The following is a 14105-nucleotide window of genomic DNA, read 5'->3' on the forward strand; positions in this document are numbered from 1 at the left end:
CTATTTTTGGAGGGGGAAAAATTCAGATCAGTCTTTTACCACAAATGTGTTAATCTACAAAAGTATCAAGGGATTTGTTCCCTTTGCAATAAATATATAGATTCTTTTGAAGGCCTGGATACATTTTACACTTCCATAATAATATTTAATATTAGAGACATGGTGGGGTGATATAAATCAAGTAGGGGGTCACGGTGGCTCACGTGGTAAGAACGCTGGACCTGCGCACTGCTGAGGTTGACGGCTTGATTCCCGTGAGCGAATAAACCACATAGGGACAAGAAAGGGACCTCCCCTGTTTGCCTACCGTCATTCAGGTGTTCTGTGGGTAAAGATGACACTGCCTGAAAAAAATGCTTTCACAGAGGCAGCCAGCCACCTCGGGATCCCTGGCTAACACGTGCCATAAGCTAATAAATAAAGTTTTTAGGAAGGGATAAATTGGACAAATAGTATAACCATTTAGAGAATTATTTAAGCTGTTTTGCTGCTACCGCTTGACTTTATGTGTGTGTTTGTGTGTGTGTTTGAGAAGTCTGAACCCAATGCGGAATGGGAAATTTTAAGATAATTTTAACTCACGCAAGCAGAAACATTTTTGTTTTACATACAGAAACTTCCAGTTTCAGAACTTGATGGATGCCTAAAAAGAGGGGTAGGGGAGAAATATTGGTACTTACTTTAGGAGAAAGCTTGTGGAGGAATATTAGATTTCAAATCTTTTCTCAAGTGAGAGCAATCTTTATTATTTTTCATCTCTTTTGCATCTTGGGATGGTTGACAAGATTGTGGAGAAAAGAGATGTACACAAAACCTGAAAGGAGGCTTCCTTTCAGAGGAACCCATAACCTGTTCCATGTGAATCCAAAATGCAAAACAGAGGTTACAGGAAAGCAAATTGTTGCTGTCTGTTAGAAATTAGGAGCAGTTCAGCAGTGAATCAGTGATGCAGCTTCTATTTCTTGGATGTGAGAGCCATAATGATGTAATGGTTAAAGTCACCAGGCTTGAAACCAGAAAACCATGAGTGCTTGTCCTGCCTTGGGCATCAAGCCAGCTGGGTTACTTTGAGCCTCTCAGTCCAAGGAAGAAGATAATGGGTAACCATTTCTGAATTATTGCCAAGAAAACTGCAGGGGCTTGTCCAGGCAGTGACCAGAAGGAAAGACTGATTTGAAGCTATCCATTCATGTGTGCGTAGGTGCACACAGAAACACATCTGTTGGATTTATTTACACAAAATGCTGCTCAGTCATCTGATGTTTCTGTTTGGAATTCTGCAGTAAGCTGAGGGTTGAACTTGACACTAAATATCTCAGGCAAATTCTCTTTACTGTCACTATAATCACATCACACTATCGCTCAAACTCTTCTAGAGCGATTCTTTTAAGAACAGCCCACTGATTCATTTTTTAAAACTCTTCATGTTTAGCATTTGTTACTTTGGTAATTCAGCATTTATGCCTAAGACTCAAAAGCAAAAAGGAAGTGTATGGTTTGCAATGAATGAAAAGGGAGAGAGTAAGCGGAGTGAAAAGTCATTGTTCACATGAGACAAACAATAGCTGGCAATATTTGTTTGTTTGTTTGTTTGTTTGTTTATTGGATTTATATGCATTCCTGCATTACTTTTTTGCAACTCTTTCCTTAAATAAGTGGAAGGCATACTGAATCAGTCAAACTGGACTGACTGACTGACTGACTATCTGATAACCTGTTGAGAAAACAAGCGCAATCAGACTGTGCTGACCCTGTTCTGATTACTTTTTATCTAAACGCACTTTCCCACCTGACACGTTTGCCCCAAGAACATTGGAAAAGCTGATTTGGCAAGAACAGAGCAAACATTAGAGATGGCAGCCAGCTACAGCTTGTCCAAATGTTTGTGCTAAGAATTACCTCTCCTTAAAGGAGTTTTTTGCTCTTATGTTTGCTGAATTAACTGCCATCTGGAAGCCTCTTAAATATTTTAGTAGATCTTTTTCGTCTACAACAAAAATGTTCCATTAAATACCTTGCTGAAGTTATGTCTTAGTTCAACCTGAGAGTTGCTTGTGCTTTGAACTTCTTGGAACGAGTAGAATTAATTCCTGATAATTCCAATTAATCTAATCATGTTCATGGGATAGGTTTCCTATATATTGTGCACAAAAGCAGTGGAAATGTCATGCTTTCTGTGGACTATTTTTATTCTTTTCTTTAGATTTTTGGAGCTCTCGCTTCTGAACCTTTTAAAGTGAGTGATGGGTTTTATGGCACAGGAGAAACATTTCTTTTTACATTCTGCCCAGAATTTGAGGTAAGTGCTTAGAAAAAAATACCTAAATAATTTAGATAATATATGCAAGATTACATTATTTATGAATCTAACCATTTTATATTGCAATGAAATTATTTAAATTCCAGTTAAAAATAAGCAGAATCACATTTTGAATAGTGAGACCTATTGTTTAGAATTTAGATTGCAATTGCAATGAAGGGTCACCTTACATTTTCCCATGAATTAATTTTCCAGTGTAAAAGCTGTTATAAACAAACATACACAGCCACAAAATCAATAAAGAATGATGATGAACACTACAAAACAATTACTGGTAAACGTTCATAAATCCGCTCTTATCAGAATATCAGAGTTTCTATAAATTACTAAAGAGGAATAAGGTTTACTTCATGATTCACTGAATTTAGTGGACAGGGATAGACATTCAGGTGATAGATAGAATTTCAATATATTGAAATAAGTTTAGTTAGCTATCACAGAGAATAAGGGCATTCTTTATTGTAGCATTTTAACAATAAAGTTTCTGGATTTTTCTGAAGCAGATATTGATAATGATGTCTTATGATGTATGTTTGTTGTTCTTTTAGCCATAATTTCCTTTCATCTGTGTTTGTCTGTCTTCATTTATTTTCCTAACCATTAGGTCTTCAAATGGACTGGAGACAATATGTTTTTTCTTAAAGGAGATATGGATGCCTTGGCTTTTGGTGGTGGAGGGTTAGTAGTTCTTTATCATTTTTGTTCATTCTGATAAAATGTTCTGATGCAACATTAGTGTACTGTTATACTCTGATATTCCTTATATAGAGATTCCAAGTATCTCCATGCCCACATTGTTTGCTTTATGGCAGCCTCCTGCCAATGTTGGCATTTTTTTTTTCTGAACAAGTCTGAAAGGCCATCTTTTCGTTTTTAAAATAAGGCAGTGAACATACCAATATTTCTTTCCTCTCCTATTTTTCCCACCAAAAATAACCCTGTGAGATAAATTGGGCTGAGAGAGGGGAGTGGTCCAAAATCTCCCAGCACATTATGCCTAAGGTGAGGACTAGAACTCATTTTTTCCTATTTTCTAAGTCATCGCTGTCACCATTAATCCAGATTGGCTCTTACTTGATTTAGTTTGTCTGTCTTGGTTATTAGCAAAGGTAAAAGCATTTTTTTAAATCGGTTAGATAAAAAAGATAGATAGAACCCAGTTTTTAATGCAAAGCCAAAATGTGCTTTTCTTGGCCCAATTTCTGTTCAGCCTACAGTCTTGTGGCTTAAATGTGACTAACCACAAAGAAGATAAAGTTCTTGATTTTATTCATTTATTACAACATTTCCATGGCAGACCTAGTTTGCATTTGTGCATGCATCTTTATTCTACTCAATACAGTACGCCATGCTAATATGAGACTGTTGGATCCGGGCTGAACAAGTCCAGGTAACCCTAGATGCCAGATTTAGGTTTTGTTTATCTCCTCGTTGCTGTTTTATCATTTATATCAAATATACTGGAATAAAGATGTCATCATCTCAACTTCTAACAAAATTGTTAAAGGTGCTCACTGCTTCTACCTTGACCGTTTAATTTAAAAGCAATCTAAAGCTTTCAAATTAGGGGGGGGGGGGAATTGAAGGAAAATGTATGGATTTAAAATGTGACCTACATTTGAATACAGCAATGGGAAGAAAATTATTTTTAATATCTGGCAAACTAATTCTCTTCACACTGCAGGGGTGAATTTGCTTTATGGCTTGATGGAGATCTCTATCACGGAAGAAGTAACTCTTGTAAAACCTTTGGGAATCGCATACTTTCTAAGAAAGAAGACTTCATTATACAAGACATTGAAATTTGGGCCTTTGAATAAGTATAAACTGTTAAATACTACAAAAGTTTGTCCCAAACCTGATACTGATCAATGCAGCTCAGAAAGCCCTTAAAGCAATATAATGTAGCTTGTTTTGCAATGCCTTTCTACATTTTCTGCATGACCATCAACATGTCTTTCACATCAACATATTGGAGTGCAAACTGACTGTTCAGATTTTATTTTCATTTTTGAAAGTTACAGAGCTTTCAAACCATAATTGATTTTTTCTTTATGAGAGCCAGGTTTTTATCATGTCATTCACATATCCATTTGTTTGTTCTCATTCTCACAATTCAGAAATTTTCTTTACTTCTGTTTAACCATTTCACTGAAGCAACATTTAAGCAACATGAAATCTAATTGAGTTATACTGTATGTACTTAGCCTAAGTAATATGTGGAAGAGATGTTCATAATTTACCAACAGTGATCAGTTTTGGCTGTTTATTTCAATCAAATATCACCACATCTTTAATCATATGTCATGAATTGGTATCTGTAGTATTTTACTGTTGAAACATAGCTGCCCTATTGATTGTATTGAAGCGTTTTGCACTTGCCATTAAATGATCTGCAGGCTTGGGACAAATGCTGGGCAAGGATTCAGCTACGTGATCAAGATATAAAATACAGCAATGAGCAACTGGAAAAGTAAACATAATGCAGTGAGTAATTCATAGTACATATAATACCTTCTTCTTGCTAAAGCTATGAAACAGACACATTTTTTCCAAACAGCATATAATATGCATCAAATTTATGCGTGTGTGTCTGTGTGTATATCTACATATGCACACATACACATAACACACCACTCTGTTTTATAGTTCTTCTGTTGTAGCCTTGTACCACATCATCTCCAACAATTGCTCCTGTCCAAAACAGAAAACAAAATAGGTGTGGTGTTTTTCTCTTCTTTTGAGTGGATCTGTGTTGTAAAACTGCAATTTGCACCAGCTCTGATGCAATGGGGTAATGTACTCTAGATAGACATCATAACTCAGTAGATGTGTTAATATGCAAAATTTACTGTTCTGTGACCTCATGCAAAAAGAAAAAAAAAAGAAAAAAAAGTAATAGTAAATCAGTAGCTCTTGTCCACTTTTGTAGAAAAACTAAAAAGCCATTGTGGCAATAACAACAGTTGTTTCAAAGCTTATATTCTATGTTTATGCAAAAGAAAAATAATTTAAAAATGCTGTTAACTGTGACAGTGAATGACTTTGTGCTGAAATCTCAGCTATTCTATTTCAAATGAATATTGTACATATTAACTTGTACATTAATGTTTAAAAGTAGTTTTTGTTATTTTAGAGAGGGGGGAGTATTGATTGACGGGTTGCTTCTAGCACTTTAAATTATTCTAGCAATGGAATAAAAAGCCAAATGGCTTAGCTCAAATAATTAGCTATAGTTGTATAGAATGTTACTAATATAAGTTGTTTCAGAATTATCTGGGGAATGCTTACTGCTGTGGTAATGGAAAAGAGAATATTTTATCCTATAATATGCTCATGCTTTATATTGCTAAAAAAGATACACAGCATTGTTTTCTGTCTCAATGTATAGCTCTTTATTCCTATTAGTAGAATATATGTAGATTCAATGTTTACAGACAAAAGGAAGTGTAAATAAATTAAAATCGCTCCCCCCTCCCACTTTTGGTCTTCCACAGCAGTGTTATTGTCTTTGTGGGTTCACTAAATAAACAATCCTGTGATGGATTTAAAATACTATAAGATAATAGTGATATAAAGCAAATAAATCTAAATTCATGTAATTAAACTTGAGTTGAGCTTTATTTAGACATACAACCATTTTGTAATTAACATTCAGGTTGAAAGCCTTGAATCATAGCCAAAATACTCATGTTCCTGCGAAAAATTTCTGATAAGAAATCGGATGTTTTTAAATATTGTTACAGAGCTGTTTATTAATCGGTAATACACTTTGACATGTGGTGTGGGAGTTGCTTCTAAAATGTTCATTACATCTGTATAGAAATTTCAATATACAATACATACTACCATTTGCCAGGGAAGGCAGTCCATACCCATATCACCTTCCTTCCAGTAAGAAAAATCAAAGTGAGCTACTGCAGCTATAAAGTAGAATTAGAATCCTTAAGCTTCAGGAAACATTATAAATGCTACTAACATTGATTCAAAAAAAATAATAAGTTATTACATTAGTATTAAAAAAAATCTCAAAAAAGTAATTATATTTATTTAATTCTTTTTCATTCATTCCATTGTATCAACTGAATTTGCAGTTCATTTCACTTCTTGTTAATATAAATAAGATTTTGAAATGGATCACATTCATATATTTGACAGAAACATTTAATATCTACAGGTTAATTTAGACCAATAAATAGTATAAACTGCTCAGTGAACTTTCATTATCCAAATCTTGAAAAATAATTAGCAGACATAAAAACATAAAATAATATCCTTGTCCTAGGAAAGCATTTTTTTTTAAATTACATTTTTTCAAACTTGATTTATTTTATCTAATTGGTAAGGTAAATCAAGCTTTTATTCTCAGTTTATGGATGCAGGAAAGTTTATTGATTACATGTAAAATGTTATTTGCTTGTAACAAACCTCCTTTATAATGCTATTAATATTTCACAGCACAAGATTTTTGCACATGATTTCTTCTAAGAATCATATTTTGATACTTGACTGAAAAAATATTCAAAAGCTATATATAAATGCATGCACATATACTGATATTTGAGTAGCAACTTTTAGAATAAATTTACCATCGACAACACAAAATCATATATCTTTTTCTTCTGTAAGAAGATGCAGGATCTTTCACTTTGAAAGACAACATACCATATCAAAATGCAATTCTTTTCATAGAGATGGAATAATATGGAAATACTATTGTTAAATATTAATAGATAAGTTCTGAGTGCCGATGAAAGCTTTGACATCTATCAATCTTTCTGATAAACCTTTTGATAAAACATTCTGAATACAAGGATGCCCTTTGGCTTATCCTGTGAGGAAAAAGACCTTATTCTAACAAAGTTATTAGAACGGCATCATCCCGGCCTTGCCACAACATTTCTCCTTCAAAGTCTAGCATTCCATGTTTTCTGGCCCTCAGGAGTATTCCAACCACTTTATCTGAAATGTGAACGTATCTGTCAAAGAGGTCACCAAAAGTGACTTGGATCTTGCCATCACGTCGTGGCTGAGCCATTATTCTGATGATGAAACACATGTCTCTCATCTCCCGGTGGATATGACCCTCTGCTCTCTTGGCCCGTTCTGCTGTCTTTGTGCCTTCTTTAGGATGTCCATAGCCCTCATCTCCTTTGTGCAGACGGGTGGCCATAGCGAGCTCATAGTCAAACTCCTCGCTGAAAGGGTTGAGTTTCTGAATGGTCACATGTTCATCAGCCCACTCTTCCCATCGCCCCTTTAGATTGTAGACAGGACTGAAATTCTTAGACAACTTGAGATTTTTATTCTTGCTGCAGAAAAAAAAGGAAGAAGAAAAAACTGCTGAATAAGACGAGGCTTTAGTGAAATATTTTGGTGTTCATTAATCTGATTTAGACCACAAACCACTAGGTGGCATGTTATCACTAATTCTAAATCACTTTATTTCCTTTGGCTGTTTGCTGCCTTTTACCTGAAAATAAAAGCTGCTACTTTGGATTAGATCCATTCATTTTAATTTATGTAAGGGAAAATAACACCACGCAATTACATCTGCATGGCATGATTTGCTAAAAGAGCTGAAAGAAATAAGGACAGAGAGATTCTCTGGTCAATCTGGTCCAGCAGGCTGTTCTCACAGTGGCCAACCAAATGCACAAGGAAGCCTTCAGATGCCTTCACAAGTAGTTCCACACTCATCAAATAGGAATTGATTCCCATAATATCCATAAACTAGTCTACTCTTTTTTGAAGACAGACTGGTAGCCATCACCACATTTCATGATAGTGAATTCCAAAGCTAAATTACCTCTTTTAATTTTAAATAAAATATCCTTTTATTTTTTCCTGATTTTCCGGGATTCAATTTCATTGGGTGACCTCAGTTTCTTTTTGTCCACCTTATTCACTCCATGCATAATTTTATACACCTTGATCATGCAGGTGGTTTTTTTTTTAATTAAAATGCCCAAATATCACATTTCTCATATGGAACTGTTCAGATAATCATCTTAATTGTCTTCTTCCGGATCTTCTCTAATTCTATTATATTCTTTTTGAGCTATGGCATATAGAAGGATAAAGAGCTGTTTTAAACATTAAAACACATATTTTGGAAAGCCCAGCACAACTTCTTCAAAGTCTCCCTAGAAATGCTTGGGTGTGCAGAAAGTCCCCTTTTCACTTCTCTGACTATCCTGTTGGAAGAGTCTTCAAAGAAGATGACAAATTAAAATTTCTGGCTGCAAACTACAAGCGATATTAGACTCATGAATGCTTTGAAATAATTGGGAACAAATTGGCTTAGAGCTTAAACTGCTATTTATGAAAGCAAACTATTAGGTTTTTTTAAAGACTTCAGCATGTGCCTAAAAATAGATTTGTCTGCTTTAAAAGTTATATTAATTTTAATTAGTTCACTCCTTACAGGAGCAGAAGCCAAAAACTGAAAAAGCAAGGGACTAAAAGCTTTACTGGTAAGGAAAAGCAGCACTGAAAATAAAAAAAGTCTTGCATATGTCTGTCTATACTTTTTTGTTTAGTCTTAGATTTTGGGGGGGCATTAAGCTTGAATTCTTAGATCTTATTCAACACAGTCTGTGTCTTAAGAAACTCACTTCTCAGAGAGTCTCTAGCCAAGATTGACAAGAAACTCATACTTCCTCTTCTCTTGATTCCCATCTTCTGATTCTCATTAGAAGTGAACAGTAGTTGTGTTTATGGACTACTTACAAATCACTATGGTATTCTCAATCTATTACTTTTGCAGAATGTACATTTTAGGATTGTTCGGTAGTATGAAGGTTCTATGGTATTTAGATACAACAGGCTAATCACATGTAGCTTAGTTATTCAGCTGATTAACTAAATTAGGGTTCTTCTATATTTGATCTTATCCAGAATTCTCTGCCTGAGCTGTACCTTGTCTGTTGGCACCCCCAAACTTAACAGTAAACTGGCATGTATTGCTATTGCACCTCATCTTCCACTTGTCCACAAAGGTTTGTGGGGTCAAATATTGGGGACAAAATGTTAGCTTTAAGCAAGATAGTGATCCATATCCTTGTCTTGCTGAGGCCTACCACCCTACCGGGAAAGTAATTGTCAAACAAATTCCAAAAGAATATCATTAACTAGGCATTTACTTATAAACCAGGACACTAGTCATTCCTATACTTCTTCTTTATATCTCCAAGGACAATAAGACACTTTAAATATATTTTGAATGAGTAACCAGGATGGCTGTCCACTCACTAAAAATCACAATTTATCATCCCTTTTAGACAGCTTGGCATGCTAACAAATGTCTTTTATTCTGGATACTTTGAGAAATCTGCCTCCAAAGCATTTAAATTACTTCTTGGCTCCTGGTACAAGTACAGAAATATTGATCTCTCTGAACATAGCCAAATTTGTTTCCCCATCAATATGGAAAAGTCAGAGACAGAGATGAAGAGCACAAGGTTGGGTGGGGTCAAGCTGACCTCAGTCTCCTCCCCTGACTCCAGGTTTCCATAAAGCATGTGACATAGCTTTTGTCCCTTTCTGCTATCAGTTATTGTATCAGTGAGATAGGAAGGAAAGAAAGGAAAGGAAAAAAAGAAATAATGAATGAATGAATGAGAAAGAAAAGAGGGAGGAGACAAAATGGAAAGTAAAGAAGGAAAAGAAGAAAAAAGAAAGAAGGAAAGGAGAAAGGGAAAGAAAGAAAGGGAAAGGAAGGAGAAGGAAAGAAAGAGAAAGAAATAAAAAGAAAATTTCAATTAGTATTTTAATCCATTCAAGTGAAACACTATCATTCCCTTTCCATTTTACTTGCCTTTATAGTGAGCTAAATTAGCACTGCTGTTTCCCAGAAGAATTATTTACTGTTATAATTCTTGCTTTTCCTATCTTGAAACCACAAGCATTTGACTCAAATAGAAGGATTCAGATATATTATAGCATGTAGTTAGTGTTTGTGTGTGTGTGTGTACATAGTAACTTTCTCCATCGAGTCTCATTCAAATTCCTAAATGAGAGTATGTTTTGGAGGTTTTTTAAAGGAGAAAAGGACTCCTGTGAAATTATCCTGGTAGATTTCTGATATTTAATTGTAGGATAGTAAGTTTAGAATGCCCTACCATTTGCAACTGATTCTCTGCCTGATGTCTGCATTTCCTGGCTCCTATGCTTCAATTAAATCTTGATTAAATTAAAACAAGCAACCTATTACAGATGTCAAAAAATCAAGATGGCAGTGACATCTGGTTGACTGAAGCTCCCCCCCCCCCTTTAATGTTTATCATGTGGGTATTGCATGGAAAATGGACAGGGTAGGTGCAGATGCATCCCTCAAACATGGGTGATTTTAAAGAGATATGTCAGGCATACAGAAGAGAAAGACCAGTTTCAATGGTCTTTTTCTGCCTCGGCAACCAGGGAGGCTTTTGATCAATGGAAATGTGTACTGAAAGACCACACAAGCTCTGACATCACCGCCATCTTCAACAATACAATAAACTAAAAAACACCACCAAGAGAAATTAAAAACAATATTCAAGCAATCACAGAATAAAGAAGCTCTTTATTACTAGCACTTTCATTCAAAGCTGAAAGGATTATATTTCAATCTGTTTGTTTTGGGTGGGGGGCAACTGCACTTGAGTGACCAGCAGGCATAGACAGCTGGGGAGGAAAGAAATGAATAGCCCTCATCTCTTTCCAAGCAACTCAAAGCCATTTCCAACCACTTGGAAGTAACTCCAAGAATTACAGGTTAAATATAGTTCAACCCACAGGTGGTGACCAGTGAGAGTCAGAAAATTACTGGTACTCAATAACAAAACTTGTATAGTGGTTTTTTTTAAAGTTACAATTCATATGCTAATTCACCTTTCTTCAGAACTACTTTTTTTGTTAGATGCTTACAATAGATAGACAGAGAGAAAATAGGTAGATGAATAGGTAGGTTTTATGGACATTTAATAACTGAAATAATATATTTGAATTCTACAACTATTTTGAAACATAAAAGTCTATGCAGAAAACAATTTTCAAAGCAGTAAGAGAACAAAATGGCTCAAAACATGTCTTCAAACTCAACCACTTAAAAGTTCAGAGTGTAGGCTATTTTCCCCCCCTCAAATTACACTTCTACTTCAGAGGTGTCAAACTGGCGGCCTGCGGGCCAGATGCGTCATGCGCAGGCCACGCCCACCCTAGCTCTGCGAAGGGAAAAAATATGAAACGTCGTGTGACAGCAACATGACACCATCAGTATGATACCCTTGTTCTACTTGGATCTCCAGAGGAAAATATTTCAAAGATGGTTTACAAAAACTATGCTCAAGAAAATACAAATGACAAATACATTATAAAAAGAACAAAAGATAAATTCATTATCTGTGGACAAACTATATATATATCTACATATATATATATATATATATATATATATATATATATATGTATGTATGTATGTATGTATGTATGTATGTATGTATGTATGTATGTATGTATATATATATATATATATATATATATATATATATATATATATACACATATATATATATAAATATACATATATATAATATACATATATAAATATGTATGTGTGTGTGTGAATGTATGTACTTGTTTTCTGGAGAGCCCCAGTAAGATTTGACCTTATTAAAAGGTTAGAAAGGTCCATATGATCCGGCTAATGATTTCTTACATCACTGCAATGATTGCATTTTATTTTTAGTGGGTAATTTGTGCTAACCTGGACCAGTTTCCTGTTAACTTGAATGAACCTTTGCTAGCACTGATACATGCTAAACCTCATCTGTTTAGAAATATTTGTGAACTATCAATGAAGCCATTGGACTTTGGGGAAACTTTCAACTGAAAGGACTCCCAATGAAACTCTGCTCTCAAACTCAGTAGGATACTGTCTCTGTCTTGCTATAGTTGCTCCTTATTTTCTGGAATGCAGATCATCACCTGTTAACGTATAGAAGACCCTCACATTCATCAACCTTTTTTTTTTACCATTATCTGATAGTTTGCTAGATAGATTGAATGAGTTAGCAGATTGGCCATGGTTATTGACATGATATCTTATACAATAATGTATGAAAATGGACATTGGTTGCTCTGATAGTTTTGCACCATTTTGAAAACATAGGAATGGCCCTAAAAATAAAGGTTCCCTTTGCACATATGTGCTAGTCATTCCCTAGGGGCAGTGCTCATCTCTGTTTCAAAGCCAAAGAGCCAGCGCTGTCCGAAGCAGTGAGAAAATCAGGCAAAACACTGGATGATCACTTCACTCATTAGCACCTCATTAGGGCTCAAAAAAAAACTTCAAAAAAGCTACAATCAGAGTATAAGATGCTCCCAAATTTTCAGCCTCTTTAGTCGGGGGGATGCATCTTATACTCCAAAATCTACGGTAGTTGTGCTCTGGTTGTACTAACCAGGAAGCACTAACGTGCTATACAAAAGCATTTTCTTATAACAAGACAATTTTGGGGAATACAATAATTACTTACTGTGAGGCCATGGGATGTTTTATCCTCACCACAGTCTGTATTTCTTGGATATTATGATCCCTGTCTAATCCATCCTCTGTGTCTTCACCATAGCCACTATCTTCTGTATCCAAGCTGTTGCTGCGAGAGTCCTGTAGTTCTTCTTGTTCCAAACGTTTCCATCCCTTGGTCATCTCTGATACCAAATTAGAACACTTTCTCCTTCTTGTAGGAGACATTTTATTACTAAGGATTTGATCAATATTTGTAGGGTCATTGCTGATCTTTCCTGTCTCCGCAAATTCGTCTTGTTCATATTTGTTGCTGAGAAGACCAATGTCACTACTTCTTTCAGAGAGTGACCTTATTACACTTTTGGTAACTTCTTTACTTCTAATATTAAACTTCTCCAGAGTTTCTGTTGACTCGTTTGGACTTTGTTCTCCATCTTTGTTTGACACTTGCTGTTCTGAGGGAAGCTCTCTCTCAGTTTTTGACTGATCTGTCTTGAAAGTCGGTGAATGTTTCGGAGGTGTCCATTCTCTTGGGTCATTTGGTGGTTTGTCTTCATTGGGAACCCATCCACTAGGTTCCTGAGCTTGCTTGGTGTTGTGTTCAGTTGCCCACTGCTGCCAACCTTTCGCCAAGCCGATAACCAAGCTAGCCAATCGGATTTTTTTGATGGCCCTCTTGGCAGGTGTGGTACACAGGTTTTCTTCTGGTGGCATGGCTTTGTCTATGGTTTACCAACGTTTGCTTGTCTTAAAACTCAGTTCAGATGGTCTTGTAGCAAATAACAGGCAGGGAAGAATTGTGGAGATTTAAATAGATAGAAGGGTGGGCTGCACGAAGCTAGAAAGAGTCACCTTATTCTGCCAGTGATCTTTTTTTAAAAAGGCCCAGCTTGTATTTCACCTCAGCAGTTGGGACATTGATATAGTAAATATGACTGATGTAGTTCTCTCATGTCCCAGATGCAGCTGTGATGGAAATTAACAGAGGCATCTCATGCATTTAGTTTGACAGTGGAACATGTTCATCCTTTGCCTTACTAAAGAAACGGCCCTTGCCTAATTCGATAGTTTCTCTTTGCTGACGTCAGAAAAGCCAGAGAGAGCATTTGGAATCACAATTCAAGAGGCTTTTATTTTTAACTAACCTACTTGGTGGCTTTGTGACAATGCCAGATTGCTAAGACCATAAAAGGTGCCTTAGATGCAGCTCTTCCAATTGGCTGTGCTTCATTAAAGGGAAAAAAAACATATTAGTGAATTAACAAAGTGTTT

General features: G+C 35.6%; 2 protein-coding genes across 4 annotated transcripts in view; one reads left to right on the top strand and one right to left on the bottom strand.

The window, feature by feature from the left end:
- The window catches only part of OXR1 (oxidation resistance 1), a 231569-nt gene extending 225818 nt beyond the window's left edge, over positions 1-5751 (top strand). For 2 of the 3 annotated variants that reach the window (XM_032223205.1, XM_032223204.1), the window contains 3 exons: positions 2204-2299; positions 2925-2998; positions 4005-5751. In XM_032223205.1, coding sequence (XP_032079096.1) covers positions 2204-2299; positions 2925-2998; positions 4005-4140 — 306 coding nt within the window. In that variant the 3' untranslated portion in view covers positions 4141-5751. The remainder of the gene's footprint in view (positions 1-2203; positions 2300-2924; positions 2999-4004) is intronic. The other variant, XM_032223206.1, reaches the window with a different exon arrangement.
- A 1418-nt stretch (positions 5752-7169) lies between these two features.
- ABRA (actin binding Rho activating protein) lies at positions 7170-13547 on the bottom strand. Its single transcript, XM_032222427.1, has 2 exons — positions 12841-13547; positions 7170-7632 (listed from the first exon to the last, which is right to left on the bottom strand). The coding sequence occupies exons 1-2, from the start codon at positions 13545-13547 to the stop codon at positions 7170-7172; spliced, it is 1170 nt and encodes a 389-aa protein (XP_032078318.1).
- Positions 13548-14105: the final 558 nt, after the last annotated feature.

This window comes from Thamnophis elegans, chromosome 8, assembly GCF_009769535.1.
Source record: "Thamnophis elegans isolate rThaEle1 chromosome 8, rThaEle1.pri, whole genome shotgun sequence".
Lineage (NCBI taxonomy): Eukaryota > Metazoa > Chordata > Lepidosauria > Squamata > Colubridae > Thamnophis > Thamnophis elegans.